This window comes from Rhinoderma darwinii, chromosome 4 (genome assembly GCF_050947455.1).
Source record: "Rhinoderma darwinii isolate aRhiDar2 chromosome 4, aRhiDar2.hap1, whole genome shotgun sequence".
Classification (NCBI taxonomy): domain Eukaryota; kingdom Metazoa; phylum Chordata; class Amphibia; order Anura; family Rhinodermatidae; genus Rhinoderma; species Rhinoderma darwinii.
In genome coordinates, this window is record NC_134690.1 from 107,367,321 (window position 1) to 107,383,110 (window position 15,790).

At 44.7% G+C, this 15,790-nt stretch overlaps 1 protein-coding gene across 1 annotated transcript in view; it reads left to right on the forward strand.

Annotated features, from left to right (window-relative positions):
• Nucleotides 1-15,790, forward strand: part of PLSCR5 (phospholipid scramblase family member 5) — a 74,130-nt gene that overhangs the window by 35,894 nt on the left and 22,446 nt on the right. Inside the window, exon 5 of the mRNA XM_075863643.1 lies at nucleotides 7,345-7,506. Within this exon, the coding sequence (XP_075719758.1) occupies nucleotides 7,345-7,506 (162 nt within the window). The remainder of the gene's footprint in view (nucleotides 1-7,344; nucleotides 7,507-15,790) is intronic.

Genomic DNA, 15,790 nt, shown 5'->3' on the forward strand with positions numbered 1-15,790 from the left:
TATAAATAACACAATAACTTTATTCAGCGGGTTGTTACTATTGCAAAGATACCAAATTTGTATAGATTTTGTATGTTTTACTAGTTACACAGTAAAAACAATTTTTTTTCAAAATGACTTGTTTTCGTGTCTCCATATTTGAAGAGCCATAACTTTTTTATTGTTCCGCCGATGCAGTTGTATGAGGGATTTTTTTTTTCTGCGGGACATCTTGCAGTTTTTATTCGTACAATTTTGGAGTGGATGCGACTTTTTGATCACTTTTTATCACATTTTTTTTAAGTCAGGATTCACAGAAAACAGAAATGTTTCCATTATTTTTTATTTTATTTCTTTACGGCGTTCACCGTGTGGGTTAAATAATGTAATACCTTTATTATAGTCGGGGTAGTTACGGTCGCGGCGATACCAAATATGTGTAATTTTTTTGCTTGATTGTGTTTTTTTTAATAGTAAAGCATTTTGTAAGGGGAAAAAAGTTCGTTTTTCATTTTTATTTACATTCATTTTATTAACTTTATTCAACTTTTTGTTTTTACTTTTATACTAGTCACACTAGGGGACTTTAATATGCTCCGATCGCTTTTATAATACACTGCAATACTTTTAAAACGGACAGGCATCTGCTAGGCCATGCCTCTGGCATGACCTAGCAGGCATTCAGATGGCATTCTGCATCGGAGACACAGATACTCGGCGATCTTATTGCCAGGTGTTGGTGGGAGAGGGAGCTCCCTCCCTTTCTCCAAAACACCTCAGATGCGGCGCTCGCTATTGAGCGCCGCATCTAGAGGGGTTAAACGGGTGAGATCAATACTAATATCAATCTCACACGTTCGAGCAGGGATGCCCTCAACCCTCAGCTACATCTGGTAGCTAAGAGCAGGGAGATTTAACGGCTCCCTGCTCTGTTTACTTATTCTGATACAGCGCCGTGAAAAGGCTTATCGGTGGTCATTAAGGGGTTAATGAGCATAGTACTTGTTCTCTCCTTTGTACATAGTTTTTACATTTTTTGTTAGGTTTCCTCTGTACCTCATATTGCTGCATGGGTTTCTTGCATTTTATGTGTACATTTTGTGTATGTGCCTGTTCTTTGCTGGATATGACTTACAGAGCTTGTCTACGTCTTCGTTAGCTCCTTTGATAAACAAAAATTGTACATCTTTCTTTCTATAAATAAAGAATTTATAAAAAAAAGGGAAAAAAGGGAGGTGGGTGGCGGTTGCTTGGAGTTGGCTGCACAGATTGAGTGAACTTAGCATACCCTTTTTCAAGAAAAGGCACGGAGCGGGGCGCAGACTAGCATAGGCCTGATATTACAGGGGTCGATAGAAATAGGGCTTAAGGGGAGGTCAGGGTAAGGTCAGATTTTGAAAGGGTAAATAGAGGATGGGGTAAGAGGAAAATGTGAGTAGGTAGGGTCATATGACTTGCTCTTCTTTAGGAGCAGTGTCCGTAGAGGGTGGATCAGCAGTTTCCCACAAGACCAGAAACAGCCACCCGCCTTGGTGTTTCTCAACCTTATTTGGTGGATTGGTGTTTTTTTTGTCCCTTCTTTGTAATGACCACTGGCAGTAGGATGGTCTTACTAAAACGGTGTTTTGGAAATAGGTGGCGGTCGGAGGTATGGTACCCCTGGTTATGATATATATATATATGGAGCTTAACAGAGCCATGGTGCGTCCAAAGTGCTAGATCCCGGGGAATTATGGTTTTAAGGACGCAGCACCCATGACATATCTGTCACCCCCGAGTCGGCACATTGCTGTTCTATCAGTACTGCCTAAATTGTTCACAGTCTGACCTCCCTAGTGTATTATAAAACATTATAAAGCGTCAAGTCCTTGCATTTATAATATGTTTACAGATATTTTCATAGTTCATGTAATTTAATAAAGAGACAGTTGGGGCCATTTATTCCAACGTCACTTATGGTGTCTGGATGTTAGTGTTAGTTGGCGGCACAGCTGGAGTGTACTCAGCATACCCCTTGTCAAGCTGTTATAACATTAATAGCCATTATGATTGCATAGCCATGGCTGATGTTGGGGAGACAAAGAGAGAGCCCTCTGTTTTTTTGTTTGCCATGATTGCGCTGTATCATGGCATCTCAGGGATTAAATTGCGAGACTTGGAGTTGCCATGGTTTAGTGACTGTCAATCACAAACTCACCTTCTCTGCCATAGCGAACGGTCTGTGCTTCCCTGGCTGGTCTGTTTTGAGCTGGTCTCCTGGGATGACGTCTCAACCCATGTGATGCTGCAGTCTATTATTCTCTGCATCGTGTTTGCATTACTGCAGCATTTCCGCAGTCATTCCAAAGCAAAATCCACACGTGATAAGGACTTCACCCTAATACAGTGAAAAGGGTGAAATCCACAGTGAATATCCAGAACAGAATGAGCATGCTGCGGATTTGATAATCTGATTTCCATGTGGAAAATAATCCGCAGCCTGTATTTGAGATTTTTTTAAATTAATAAATAAATGATTTTTAAAAACAAATGTATTTGCCTGCAACAGTCCTTCGCTGCAGATTTGCCACCTGTAAATCTGGATGGAAAATCCACGTGTCATGGGGGCCTAAGAATGTAGAGCATTTCTGGTGTGAGGCAATGCACCAGTCCTCTGGAATGTACAGGGTGGGCCATTTATATGGATACACCTAAATAAAATGGGAATGGTTGGTGATATTAACTTCCTGTTTGTGGCACATTAGTATATGGGAGGGGGGAAACTTTTCAAGCTGGGAGTTGACAATGGCGGCCATTTTGAAGTCGGCCATTTTGTATCCAACTTTAGTTTTTTTCAATGGGAAGAGGGTCATGTGACACATCAAACTTATCGAGAATTTCCCAGGAAAAACAAGGGTGTGCTTGGTTTTAACGTTACTTTATTATTTCATGAGTTATTTACAAGTTTCTGACCACTTATAAAATGTGTTCAAAGTGCTGCCCATTGTGTTGGATTGTCAATCCAACCCTCTTCTCCCACTCTTCACACACTGATAGCAACACCGCAGAAGAAATGCTAGCACAGGCTTCCAGTATCCGTAGTTTCAGTTGCTGCACATCTCGTATCTTCACAGCATAGACAATTGCCTTCAGATGACCCCAAAGATAAAAGTCTAAGGGGGTCAGATCGGGAGACCTAGGGGGCCATTCAACTGGCCCACGTCGACCTATCCACTTTCCAGAAGCTGGCACGTTCCCTGAGTTTTTCCAGCAAGATGGTAAACAACCACATTATGGGTGTCAGGTCCGAGCATTCCTAGATGAACAGTTTCCTGGAAAGTGGATTGGTCGTCATGGGCCAGTTGAATGGCCCCCTAGGTCTCCCGATCTGACCCCCTTAGACTTTTATCTTTGGGGTCATCTGAAGGCAATTGTCTATGCTGTGAAGATACGAGATGTGCAGCAGCTGAAACTACGGATACTGGAAGCCTGTGCTAGCATTTCTTCTGCGGTGTTGCTATCAGTGTGTGAAGAGTGGGAGAAGAGGGTTGGATTGACAATCCAACACAATGGGCAGCACTTTAAACACATTTTATAAGTGGTCAGAAACTTGTAAATAACTCATGAAATAATAAAGTAACGTTAAAACCAAGCACACCCTTGTTTTTCCTGGGAAATTCTCGATAAGTTTGATGTGTCACATGACCCTCTTCCCATTGAAAAAACTAAAGTTGGATACAAAATGGCCGACTTCAAAATGGCCGCCATTGTCAACACCCAGCTTGAAAAGTTTCCCCCCTCCCATATACTAATATGCCACAAACAGGAAGTTAATATCACCAACTATTCCCATTTTATTTAGGTGTATCCATATAAATGGCCCACCCTGTACTACCCCAGACAATCACATTAATTCCCAATATCCACAGTTTTAAACGTGCCCTGAAAACACATCTATTTAGACAGGCCTATATCATTCCCTAATCTGACTCCTTTCCATGGCCCCCTTATAGATTAGTCATCAGAATAAGATTCCCTCTCACTCCTTCTCTACATGTCCTTCATACACGGATACTGGCTGGTGACCGGCTCATGCAACTTTATGTGTAACACCCCATGTGTATAAAAGATGGCTGGACCATTGTACAGAACAAACTCTGTTACACATTGTGTCTCCCTTATTTCCTCATAGATTGTAAGCTCTTGCGAGCAGGGTCCTCACTCCTCTGGTTTGAATTGTAAATTAACTTTGTCACTATGTAATGTCTGATATTGTTTGTTTCATGTTCCCTCTAAATTGTAAAGTGCTGTGCAATATGTTGGCGCTATATAAATCAAGATTATTATTATTATTATTATTAATGCACAGGCTGTGGGGGGGCATTATCTGTTTATTGCATTGTGTAATCCGTGTCTTATTCATTATTTTGTGTCCTGCTAGTTTAATCAGTTTCGTGCATATTAACATCTGCATGTATGTGGTGTGCAGGAACTCTTTATATGCTTATGTTGTGATTTGACACACGTTTTGAGTATAAACCTTGAAAATGCATGCCATTTTTGCAGAAGATAACTGTTTGAAGCAAAATGTCACAAAGGCAATCATTAGTGGAAACCACTGTCTGGAACCTTCACAATTTGCAGAGTGCCTCCTGTCAGGAAATGCATGGTATGGGGGTTTAGATGCTCAGTGTTGTGTATAATCCATATTTAAATCAATTTGACACTTTTGGCAGCTGAAAAACTGATTTTTTTGCATTTATGATGTTTTTTCATTTTTGGGTAGATCTAAACATAAGTGTATGTACAGTACAAACACGTCACACACTTTTCATTCATTTCAATGAGCCCGGACTGCAAAATCAATGGTAATGCTAATGGAAAGCTATGTTTGTCTTTCCGTTGATGGGTTCCCCTGACAAAGGTCTGAGGGAACCCATCAATGGAACCTAATGCAGATGTGAACACACCCTAAAAAATATATATATATATATTTGGTATCACTGTAATCGTATTGACCAGCAGAATAAAGTTAAGTTGCTGTTTTTACCGCATGGTGAAAAACGTAAAAAATTAAACCCCAAAAAAACAATGGAGGAATTGCAATTTGTTCCAATTTTACCTCACAAATATATATTTTTCAGTTTCCCAGTAAATTCTATGGTACTTTAAATAGAATAGAAACTACAATTCCTTCTGCAAAAAAAATAAGTCTTTATACCACTCCATTAACGAAAAAATAAAAAAGTTATTGCTCTTAGAAAAAAAATTGGACTTCGACTTCAAGGGGTTTTAGAGGACCTGTTAGCTATTTTGAAGTGTTTGTTTAGTAAGTAGTTTCATTACCCATTATATAACTATTTTTTTCTTAGAATGCTGCCTTGTGCCATTCCTCTGTTATTCCTCCTGGAAATGTATGAATAAATTAACAACTGGGTGTTACCATTCCCCTTGTCTTTCGCCACACTATCTGACACTGTCCAATCAGTACTGACAGTGACAGACAGTTTAAATGTACATGGTTTTGACAAGGGGAATGGTAACACCTAGTTGTCAATTTATTCATACATTATTCATACATTTCGAGGAGAAATAATATAGAAACAGCACAATGTAGAGTTCTAAGAAAAGGTGATCCAGAATGGTTATTTCATGGAGAATGCAAGTATTTATTATAGCTGATAGGTCCTGTTTATACCAAATTTTTAAAATGTACAATACCCCTTAAATGTAATTGACCTTTAACACATCTACAAATTATTTAACCAACCCACAACTTGTATAATTTTCTTTAGTTGAACAATATTATACAACACCCCACAAAATGTGCCCCCTCTCCCTCCTCATACACCCCCAACTGCTATTTGCTTAGTTTATTATGAGTCAGGCCTCATGAACACGAGCGTAAAAACGCCCGTAATTACGAGTCCATAGACTTCTATTGGCCACGGGTACCTTCCCGTATGCTTACGGGAAGGTGCCCGTGCCGTTGAAAAATATAGAACATGTCGTATTTCAGGCCGTAATAACGGCACGGGCAGCCCATAGAAGTCTATGGGTCTCCCGTAATTACGGGTGGCTACGTGTGTGCACTGTCCAGGGTGCTGAAAGAGTTAACTGATCGGCAGTAACTCTTTCAGCACCCGGGACAGTGACTACCGCTGGAGTTAATAGTATTAAAAGTTAACTTACCCAGAACTTATCTTCTTTATCTTCCTCTAGACCGGCCTCCCAGGATGACGTTTCATCCCATGTGACCGCTGCAGCCAATCACAGGCTGCAGCGGTCACATGGACTGCCGCGTCATCCAGGGAGGTCGGACTGGATGTCAAAAGAGGGACGCGTCACCAAGACAACGGCCGGGGTACGTATGAACTTTTTTTTTACTTTCAAGCGCTGCGGAAACTCTGCCCGAAAGGACTGCACCTTCTCTCTATCCTGATAGAGAGAAGGGGCTGCCGATTAGTGCAGAGAAAACGGGTCCGTAAATAAGGGGCGGAATACTGGTGACACCGGACACATATTTATGGGCACGGGTCCGTAAATACTGGTGGAATACGGGTCGAATACGTGTGACAATGGACCCGTATTTACGCCAGTATTTACGGAAGGAAAAAAATACGTTCGTGTGCATGAGGCAACATATATACATAGTATGTAACATTTGTTAAATGGATTTTGGGTCCCTTTACATACGTATTACATACATGTATTTCTGTATATTTGACATTAGGAGCAGCCTTACCATTGCATTTTTGATACATTTTTGACACCTGAAACATGTAGATTGAGACAAGGCAATTTCCTACATTTCTCCTAACTGTGGTTTCTACTATTCCCAAAGCGACTTATATTAGAAAGTCTACTCCTGTGCAGAGATGTAACTTCTTAATTTTGGGGCCCTCACTGGCTCCAAGTCCCAGATACAAGCACACCCCTGCTACTATTTTATTTTTAGACTTTTTAAAATGTTCGTATTTTTGAAATAGAGGTCACGTCTGGAGATATATATATATATTTATATATATATTACTTACATAGTTTGATGAATAAAATGTAAAAGTTCTTTAAATAAATATACGTATATACATCAGCACGTACACATCTACTTAGCTCTTTACATGGTGCTCTGAGTAATGCATTTTTGTGCACAATTAAACACTTTACTACATTTGTGATGGTTTTGACACACAGAGAGGAAATTATGGCTTTCTTTGTTTTATAATGGACATATTGCTGAGGATGGATATTGCTGAATGATTTACTTTGACAATCAGCTCTAAGTGACAGCCCCCTGGTAATGTCAAGGGTATTGAAAGTTACTGTTCTAGATGAACATTTAGACTACATTTGGCAGTATGGCTAATTTAACTTTTTTCTTTTTAGCTGGAAGTACAAGCTCCTCCTGGGACAACTGTTGGTTTCATTGTCCAGAAATGGGACCCTCTTCTGCCAAAGTTCACAATTCAGAATGAAAGTAAAGAAGATGTATTGAGGATTGTTGGTCCATATTTAACGTTTCGCTGCTTAGGTGATGTCAATTTTGAGGTATGATTCATGGAACCTTCATTTTTATTTTGCGTTGTGCTTTACAATGACTAAAATCAGTACATGTGTATATCCTTCTCTTAGCTCGACTACTACTGTACAGCACCTCACCTTTCACACTACCACTACCCCTTCTCTCATTAACGGGGTTGTTTCATTAGGACAACCCCTGACTATATGCCTCCAGCTCCCTATACTCCATTAGGGTCTATACTCACATCCTCTAACCACGCAGAGATACCGTTGATAGAGGTTCAGTAGGACTAAAATCTGGTACTAAAAGCAATTAAAGGTGTTTGGAGTGCTGAGGAATTCTTGACGGATTGAGGTCATATTGAGGGATCCCTTGCTTGGGACCTCTATTACCCAAACTCAGGAAAGAAGCAAAGAACCACTTCCACTCTGGAGGACTCCGCACAACCACGTAGTACATGGTAGCTCATTGATTTGAATGGTCACCATACAATACCATATATCTTCTGCAGCAACAACTATAGGGGAAATGTGTGACACCCCCCCCCCCCCCATCATTGCTGCCGGTCCAATTATCGCCAGTGAGTCGGAGAAGGGATTTTCAGCTGGAACAACCCTATTAATTTCAGTTCAATGTATGCAGTGCTTCTATAAGGACTCTATGGATGTGAATGCGTAAACAAAGCACATCCATACAACCGCAGTTCCAAACATCCCAGCTAAAAGACCACATTAGCTCTTTAATTTAACTCTACAAAGTTTTTCTCTATTCAGAATGAGTAAAACCTAAACACGTTTAAAGCCTTTATTTTTTCTTACTGTAACATTTCTATATATCTTACATGGGTCTCATTGACACCTCCTTTTCCACCCATAGATGATGAAGATAACTGCAGTGTCAAGGAATAATTGTAGCTATATCACTATAAGTTAACCTTTCCACCATTCCCCTGTTAATAACCACTTCCAATGCAATCATATATTTTATTGTCCACAATAAAGTGCAATGACCAGATTAGAATACACTCTGTGGGCTGCACGCACCATAGTGAGAATATTAATGTCATTCTACCCATTACCTTGTATTTCATCATTTGAGTCCAAGAGTATTAACTGGTTTATGGTTCACTGTACTATTGTGTCTGTAGGAAATAATGGGGATGTAAAATATAAAGCAAACAACAGCATGGGTCCAGTACATTTGTTGTCTATAATACTATTTTATTGTATTGAACCCCTTAGCGCCTGATTTTGGCCTGAAGCAAATCACTTACTTCCACCTCCTGTAGAGGGGAACCCTGAACTGTACAGGTCTTCTTAACTCTTAGGCTGGGTTTCACACGAGCATGTTACGTCCGTAATGGACGGAATGTACGTCTGCTGCAAGTCCCGGACCGAACACACTGCAGGGAGCCGGGCTCCTAGCATCATAGTTATGTACGACGCTAGGAGTCCCTGCCTCTCTGTGGAACTACTGTCCCGTACTGAAAACATGATTACAGTACGGGACAGTTGTCCTGCAGCGAGGCAGGGACTCCTAGCGTCGTACATAACTATGATGCTAGGAGCCCGGCTCCCTGCAGTGATGTTCGGTCCGGGACTTGCAGCCAAAATATGTTCCGTCCATTACGGACGTAACATGCTCGTGTGAATCCAGCCTTAGTATAAGGCCTTCATAGATTGTAAGCTCTTGCGAGTAGGGTCCTGACTCTTGCTTGAATTGTAAATTTGTTTTGTCACTATGTAATGGGTGATTTTGTCTGTATAAGTTCCCTCTGAATTGTAAAGTGCTATGGAATATGTTGGCGCTATATAAAGATTATTATTATCATCATTATTATTCACACAGTGCAGATTTCATGCAGATTTTGCATGCATTTTTTTTAAGTCAAAACCAGATTTGGATCCAGGAGAGGAGACACTATAATCCCTCCCATTATATATTATTCCTGCTTAGGTACGCAGGGCCGCCATCAGGGGGGTATTAGGGGTACTTCTGTAAGGGGCCCGGCCAGTGGTGTAACTACCGCCGGGGGCCCGCGGCATGAGGGGGCCCGTGTCACCCGCCGGCACGGGTCCCCACCATGGCCGGAGTCTCCGCTAGCAGCCGCTATGGCTGCTACAGCGCGACGCCACTGAACACTACGGCAGAGCAGGGAGGTATCTCCCCGCTCTGCCATTAAACAAAAGACATGTATCCCCTACCCACAGGATAGGGGATACATGTGTGATCGCTGGCATTGATAGGGAGAACGGGGACTGAAATTCCCCTGAAGTTCTCCATGACAAACCTCGGACTTCCGGGGTATGTGTCGGCAGCTCCGTAGAAATGAATGGAGCGCCGGTCGCGCTTCTGCGCATGCGTGACCAGCGCTCCTTTCATTTTTATTGAGCTGCGCAGACGCCGGAAGTCAGAGGTTAGTCATGGAGAACTTCAGGGGAATTTCAGTCCCCCGTTCTCACTATCAATGCCAGCGATCACACATGTATCCCCTATCCTGTGGATAGGGGATACATGTCTTCTGTAGGACACCCTGTAGGTCAGATTTTTTGGGGGGAGTTGGGGCTGCATGGCGTTACCTACAGGGGGGCTGCATAGCGTTACCTACAGGGGGGCTGTATAGCGTTACCTACAGGAGGGGCTGTATAGCGTCACCTACAGGGGGCTGTATAGCATTACCTACAGGGGGGCTGTGTAGCGTTACCTACAGGGGGGATGTATAGTGTTACCTACAGGGGGGCTGTAAAGCGTTACCTATAGGGGGGCTGTATAGTGTTACCTACAGGGGGCTGTATAGCGTTACCTACAGGGGGGCTGTATAGCGTTACCTACAGGGGGGCTGTATGGCGTTAGCGCCATACGGCCCCCTCTGTAGATAACGCCATACAGCCCCTCTGTAGAGAACTCCATACAGCCCCCTCTGTAGATAACACCATACAGCCCCCACTGTAGAGAACGCCATACAGACCCCCTTGTAGAGAACGCCATACAGACCCTCTGTAGATGACGCCATACAGCCCCCTTTGTAGATATCTACAGAGGGGGCTGTATGGCGTTATCTACAGGGCTGGCTATATGGCGTTATCTACAGGGGGTCTGTATGGCGTTATCTAGAGAGGGGGATGTATGGCAGTATGGCGTTAAAGTTGTATATGAGAAAGTTTGTTACAATGTATCAGTCAATCATCTGTGAGCTAAACGCAGCAACAGCACAAACCCCTCTCCTGTGCTAGACTCCAGGCAGATGGCTCTTATCTACACTGATACATTGTAACAAGACCATAAGCTGTGAAAGTAATAAGCCAGGACTGGTTTTAATGTTCTCATTCACAGACAGCAGGCAGAGAACTTGAAAATCATGAGGAACTGAAGCAGGAAGACAGAAAGCTGCAGAATGTCATTATACAGTAGGCTGGGGTGCTGCACCACTCGCAGGGAATTTATACGTTTAAGGTTTAATTCACACGTCGCAAAACTCGTCAAAAACGGCCCGAAAATGCCTCCCATTGATTTCAATGGGAGGCGTCGGCGTCTTTTTCCCGCGAGCAGTAAAAGGGGGGCCCAGATAATGTAGCTGTATGGGGCCCTGAAATTCCTGATGGCGGCCCTGTAGGTACCGTTCCTGGTTTTGGCTTAAAATTAAATGCACAATCTGCATTAAAATCTGCACTGTGTGATGAAGGCCTAAATAAAGTCATGTTGATAGACTTAATCATTTACATGCAGTTCAAATACACATGGTAACACAAACCCCAACATATAAACATACAAATAAATGACAACCTCAACTTTATAATTGGAAATATAGGCCGCAATGTTTATTCGACCGCAATTGTGACCGCTGCGACCCCTATAGCTACGCCACTGTACTAGTGTGTGTGTATGTATATATATATATATATATATATATATATATACATAGACGCACACACATTTTTTTGGGGGGGCATATATATTGGGGCTATTGACCTTGATGTTTTAAAACCTTAGTGACGTCCCTGGCTGCTAATGCTGCATTGGTGGGTCACTTAGGAGACCCAGCGATGCAGCTGAATGCTGCGGGCTGTCGTCCATGAGAAGAAGTTGGCGGGGAGCCCTAAGAAAGATTTTTGCATCGGGGCCCATGGGCCTTTAGCTACGCCCCTGGCGCCAAGGGAGTATTCTCTATTTTTTGCATCAGAGAACCACTGACCACTATATAGATGTATCAAAAATGTACACTGCACCGAACATTAACTGGTTGCCGACACAGGACGAAAATGCTCGTCCTGAGCAGCGAGTATTTGGCGCATTAGGACGAACATTCTCGTCCTGTGTGACAACTATCTGTGCACGCGATTGATAGACTAGAGAAACATCCTGTCTCCGCCGTTAACCCTTTGAATTCCACGATGAAAGCTGATCGCGGCGTTCAAGGAGAGGGGACTGCACTTGATCGCGTTGCAGAGGATAACTGTGACGCGATCAAAGCCCACAACTTGTATGGCCAGACAGCCCAGGGTCCATTGAAGGACCCAGTGGCGTAACTACCGCAGTAGCAGCCGTAGCGGCTGCTACGGGGCCCGGGACTTGAGGGGGCCCGTGCCGCCAGGCCCACCAAATGCCCGGTGGCGCCGCTAGCAGCCGTTATGGCTGCTACAGCGGTAGCGCCGCTACTGTGGGGCCCGCGCCACCGAGCCTTACACAGGCCCTCTCATGCCTGTAGGTGTCGCTAGCACCGGAGGGGGCCCCAGTGCTAGCGGCAGCCAAATACATGTATTAGCACTGAATGGCCGGGCATGTTCCGTGCCTGACCATCCAGTGCCTTACAATGACACTGATTGGCATCATCGCGCCGCTTCCATGCTTGGAAGGTGCTGATTGGCGGGGCAAGTCATTCTGCCCCGCCAATCAGCGTCATTGGAGGACGCTCGTTCAGCTCCTGCAGACATGCTCAGAAGAGAGCATGTCTGCATCGCCAGTGAACAGCGTGGGAATGGGATCATGAGAGTATGTCAAGTTTATTTATTTTTTTCCTCATAAGAATGTGAATGGCATTATCTATAGTGGGGGGGTCTATCTACAGGGGGGGGTTGTCTTTATGTGGGCTATTATATATAGGGGTCTCTATATGTGGGGCAGTAGCTACAGGGGGGTCTATATGTGGGGCAGTAGCTACAGGGGGGTCTATATGTGGGGGTGTGGGCCACTATATACAGGGGGCTCTATATGTGGGCCATTATATACAGGGGGGGGTCTATATGTGGGGCAGTAGCTACAGGGGGGTCTATATGTGGGGCAGTAGCTACAGGGGGGTCTATATGTGGGGGTGTGGGCCACTATATACAGGGGGCTCTATATGTGGGCCATCATATACAGGGGGGTCTATATGTGGGGCACTATATACAGGGGGGGTCTATATGTGGAGCACTAGCTACAGGGGAGGTCTGTATGTGGGGATGTGGGCCACTATCTACAGGGGGGTCTATATGTAGTGCACAGTCTACAGGGGGAGCTATATGTGAGACACTATCTACAGAGGTGGGCTATACGTGGAGCACTATCTATAGGGGAAGCTATGGTAGGTCACTATCTACAGGGGGCACGGCGTGTGTGTGTGTGTGTGTGTGTGTGACAGTTATATTTAGATGTGTTGAGAATTTAAACTTTGTTTATAGGTGCAGAAATGTTTTAAAAGTGAGAAGCTGAAGACATCTAAATGGAAAACTGCAGAAATGGGTCATGGCTGGTAGAAATCCATCATAGATGTCTGAACCGGAGGGAGAAGAAAAGAACTAGAAACTGAGACTTCACCGGTGAGTCACTTAATGTAAATGTTTATTCTGCCTCTAATCCGTATTGTAGTCACTGTATGATCTGCAGCGAGATGATGGTGGTATGATTTTTTTTGTGAAACCGCATCTCCCAGCATATCCTTACCATTGTTCAGGCCATGCTGGGAGCTGTAGTTTTACGTCGTACAAACCTATATGCAGTGGCGTAACTACCGCTATAGCAGCCGTAGCGAATTCTATGGGGCCTGCAGCATGAGGGGGCCCGTGCCACCCGCCGGCACGGCCCCATCCCATGGCCGCAGGCTCCGCTAGCAGCCGCTATGGCTGCTACAGCGCGACGCCACTGAAGGGGTTGTTCCTACAAAAGACATGCATCCCCTATCCACAGGATAGGGGATACATGTGGGATCGCTGGGATGCCCAGCAATGAGGAGAACGGGGGACCGAAAGTCCCCTCTAAGTTCTCCATGACAAACCTCGGACTTCCGGGGTCTGTGTCAGCAGCTCCATAGAAATGAATGCATGCGTGACCAGCGTTCGTAATGGAGAACTTCGGGGGACTTTCGGTCCCCCGTTCTCCTTATCGCTGCCAGCGATCACACATGTATCCCTTATCCTGTGGATATCCTGTGGAGAGGGGATACATGTCTTTTGTAGGACACACTATAGGCCGTTTTTTTTTTTGGGAGGCGGGCTATATGGTGTTATCTACAGAGGGGGTCTGTATGGCGTTATCTACAGAGGGGGTCTGTATGGCGCTATCTACAGGGGGGCTGTATGGCGTTATCTACAGATGGGGTTTGTATGGCGCTATCTACAGGGGGGCTGTATGGCGTTATTTACAGGGGGCTATGTATGGTGCTATCTATAGGGGGGCACTGTGTGGTGGAATCTATAGGGAGGCACTATCTACAATGGGGGGGGGGTTGTGTGATACCCAGCAGAGGGGGGGGCCAGTCAAAAGTTTGCTATGGGGCCCAGTCTTTCTTAGTTATGCCCCTGGAAGGACCCCGGGGCTATCTGAACATATTTCTGGTTTAGAGATGAGCGAACTTATGAAAAGTTCGGTTCGGCAGGTTCGCCGAATTTCGTGAAAAAGTTCGATTCGGACCGAACTAGTTCTGACCGAACCTGTAATACAAGAAAGCCCCTAAAAATCGTGTATAACACTGTTTAAAAGCCCTTAGTGTCAAAGTTACGCCAACAAAAGCCCTTTTGACCCTTTTTTTTGGCAGATGCCTGCCGGGGTTCTTCCATACATGGATGTAAAAGCAACAAGCAATGGCTTTTGAGTGCAAGCCCTCCAAAAATTGACCCTTTTTATTGGCAAGGGTGAGTAGTAGCAGCACATTAAAAGACACTGGACAGTCACAGGACAAAGCCCTGTGGTGGGGCAAGCCTGCTTGTAGCAGACGGGCGGCAGTGGAGGTGTATTGGTGGTAGTAGAGGTAGCCAACACAGATAGCAAGGGTGGTAGACTGGTAGTAGCAGCAGCACATTAAAAAAAGAGACTGGATGACAGTCACAGGACAAAGACCTGTGGTGGGGCAGGCCTGCTTGTAGCAGACGGCAGTGGAGGTGTATTGGTGGTAGTAGAGGTAGCCAACACAGACAGCAAGGGTGGTAGTAGTAGTAGCAGCAGCACATTAAAAAAAGAGACTGGACAACAGTCACAGGACAAAGCCCTGTGGTGGGGCAGGCCTGCTTGTAGCAGACGGCACTGGGGGTGGATTGGTAGTAGAAGTAGTAGCAGCACCAACAGCGGCACATTAAAAAAAGAGTGGACAGGACATAATCCCGTAGTAGCAGGCGGCAGTAACAGGCGGCAGCGGCAGTAGCAGCAGCAATGTCAGATCTAATCAGTGGCATCAGGCACAGGGGTTTTAAAATCCTCACCGATCCACGCTTGATTCATTTTCAGAAACGTGAGATTTTCCAAGCTGTTGGCGGACAATCTTGTTCGCTTAGGGGTGACGAAGCCCCCTGCCGCGCTGAATACCCTCTCTGACGCTACACTGGAGGGTGGACAAGACAGTACACCCATGGCAAACTGGGCCAGTTCTTGCCAATGATCCAATCTGCTGACCCAGAAGTTTCACACGAGCATGTTACGTCCGTAATGGACGGAATGTACGTCGGCTGCAAGTCCCGGACCGAACACACTGCAGGGAGCTGGGCTCCTAGCATCATAGTTATGTACGACGCTAGGAGTCCCTGCCTCTCTGTGGAACTACTGTCCCGTACTGAAAACATGATTACAGTACGGGACAGTTGTCCTGCAGCGAGGCAGGGACTCCTAGCGTCGTACATAACTATGATGCTAGGAGCCCGGCTCCCTGCAGTGATGTCGGTCCGGGACTTGCAGCCAAAATATGTTCCGTCCATTACGGACGTAACATGCTCGTGTGAATCCAGCCTTAGTATAAGGCCTTCATAGATTGTAAGCTCTTGCGAGCAGGGTCCTGACTCTTGCTTGAATTGTAAATTTGTTTTGTCACTATGTAATGGGTGATTTTGTCAGTATAAGTTCCCTCTG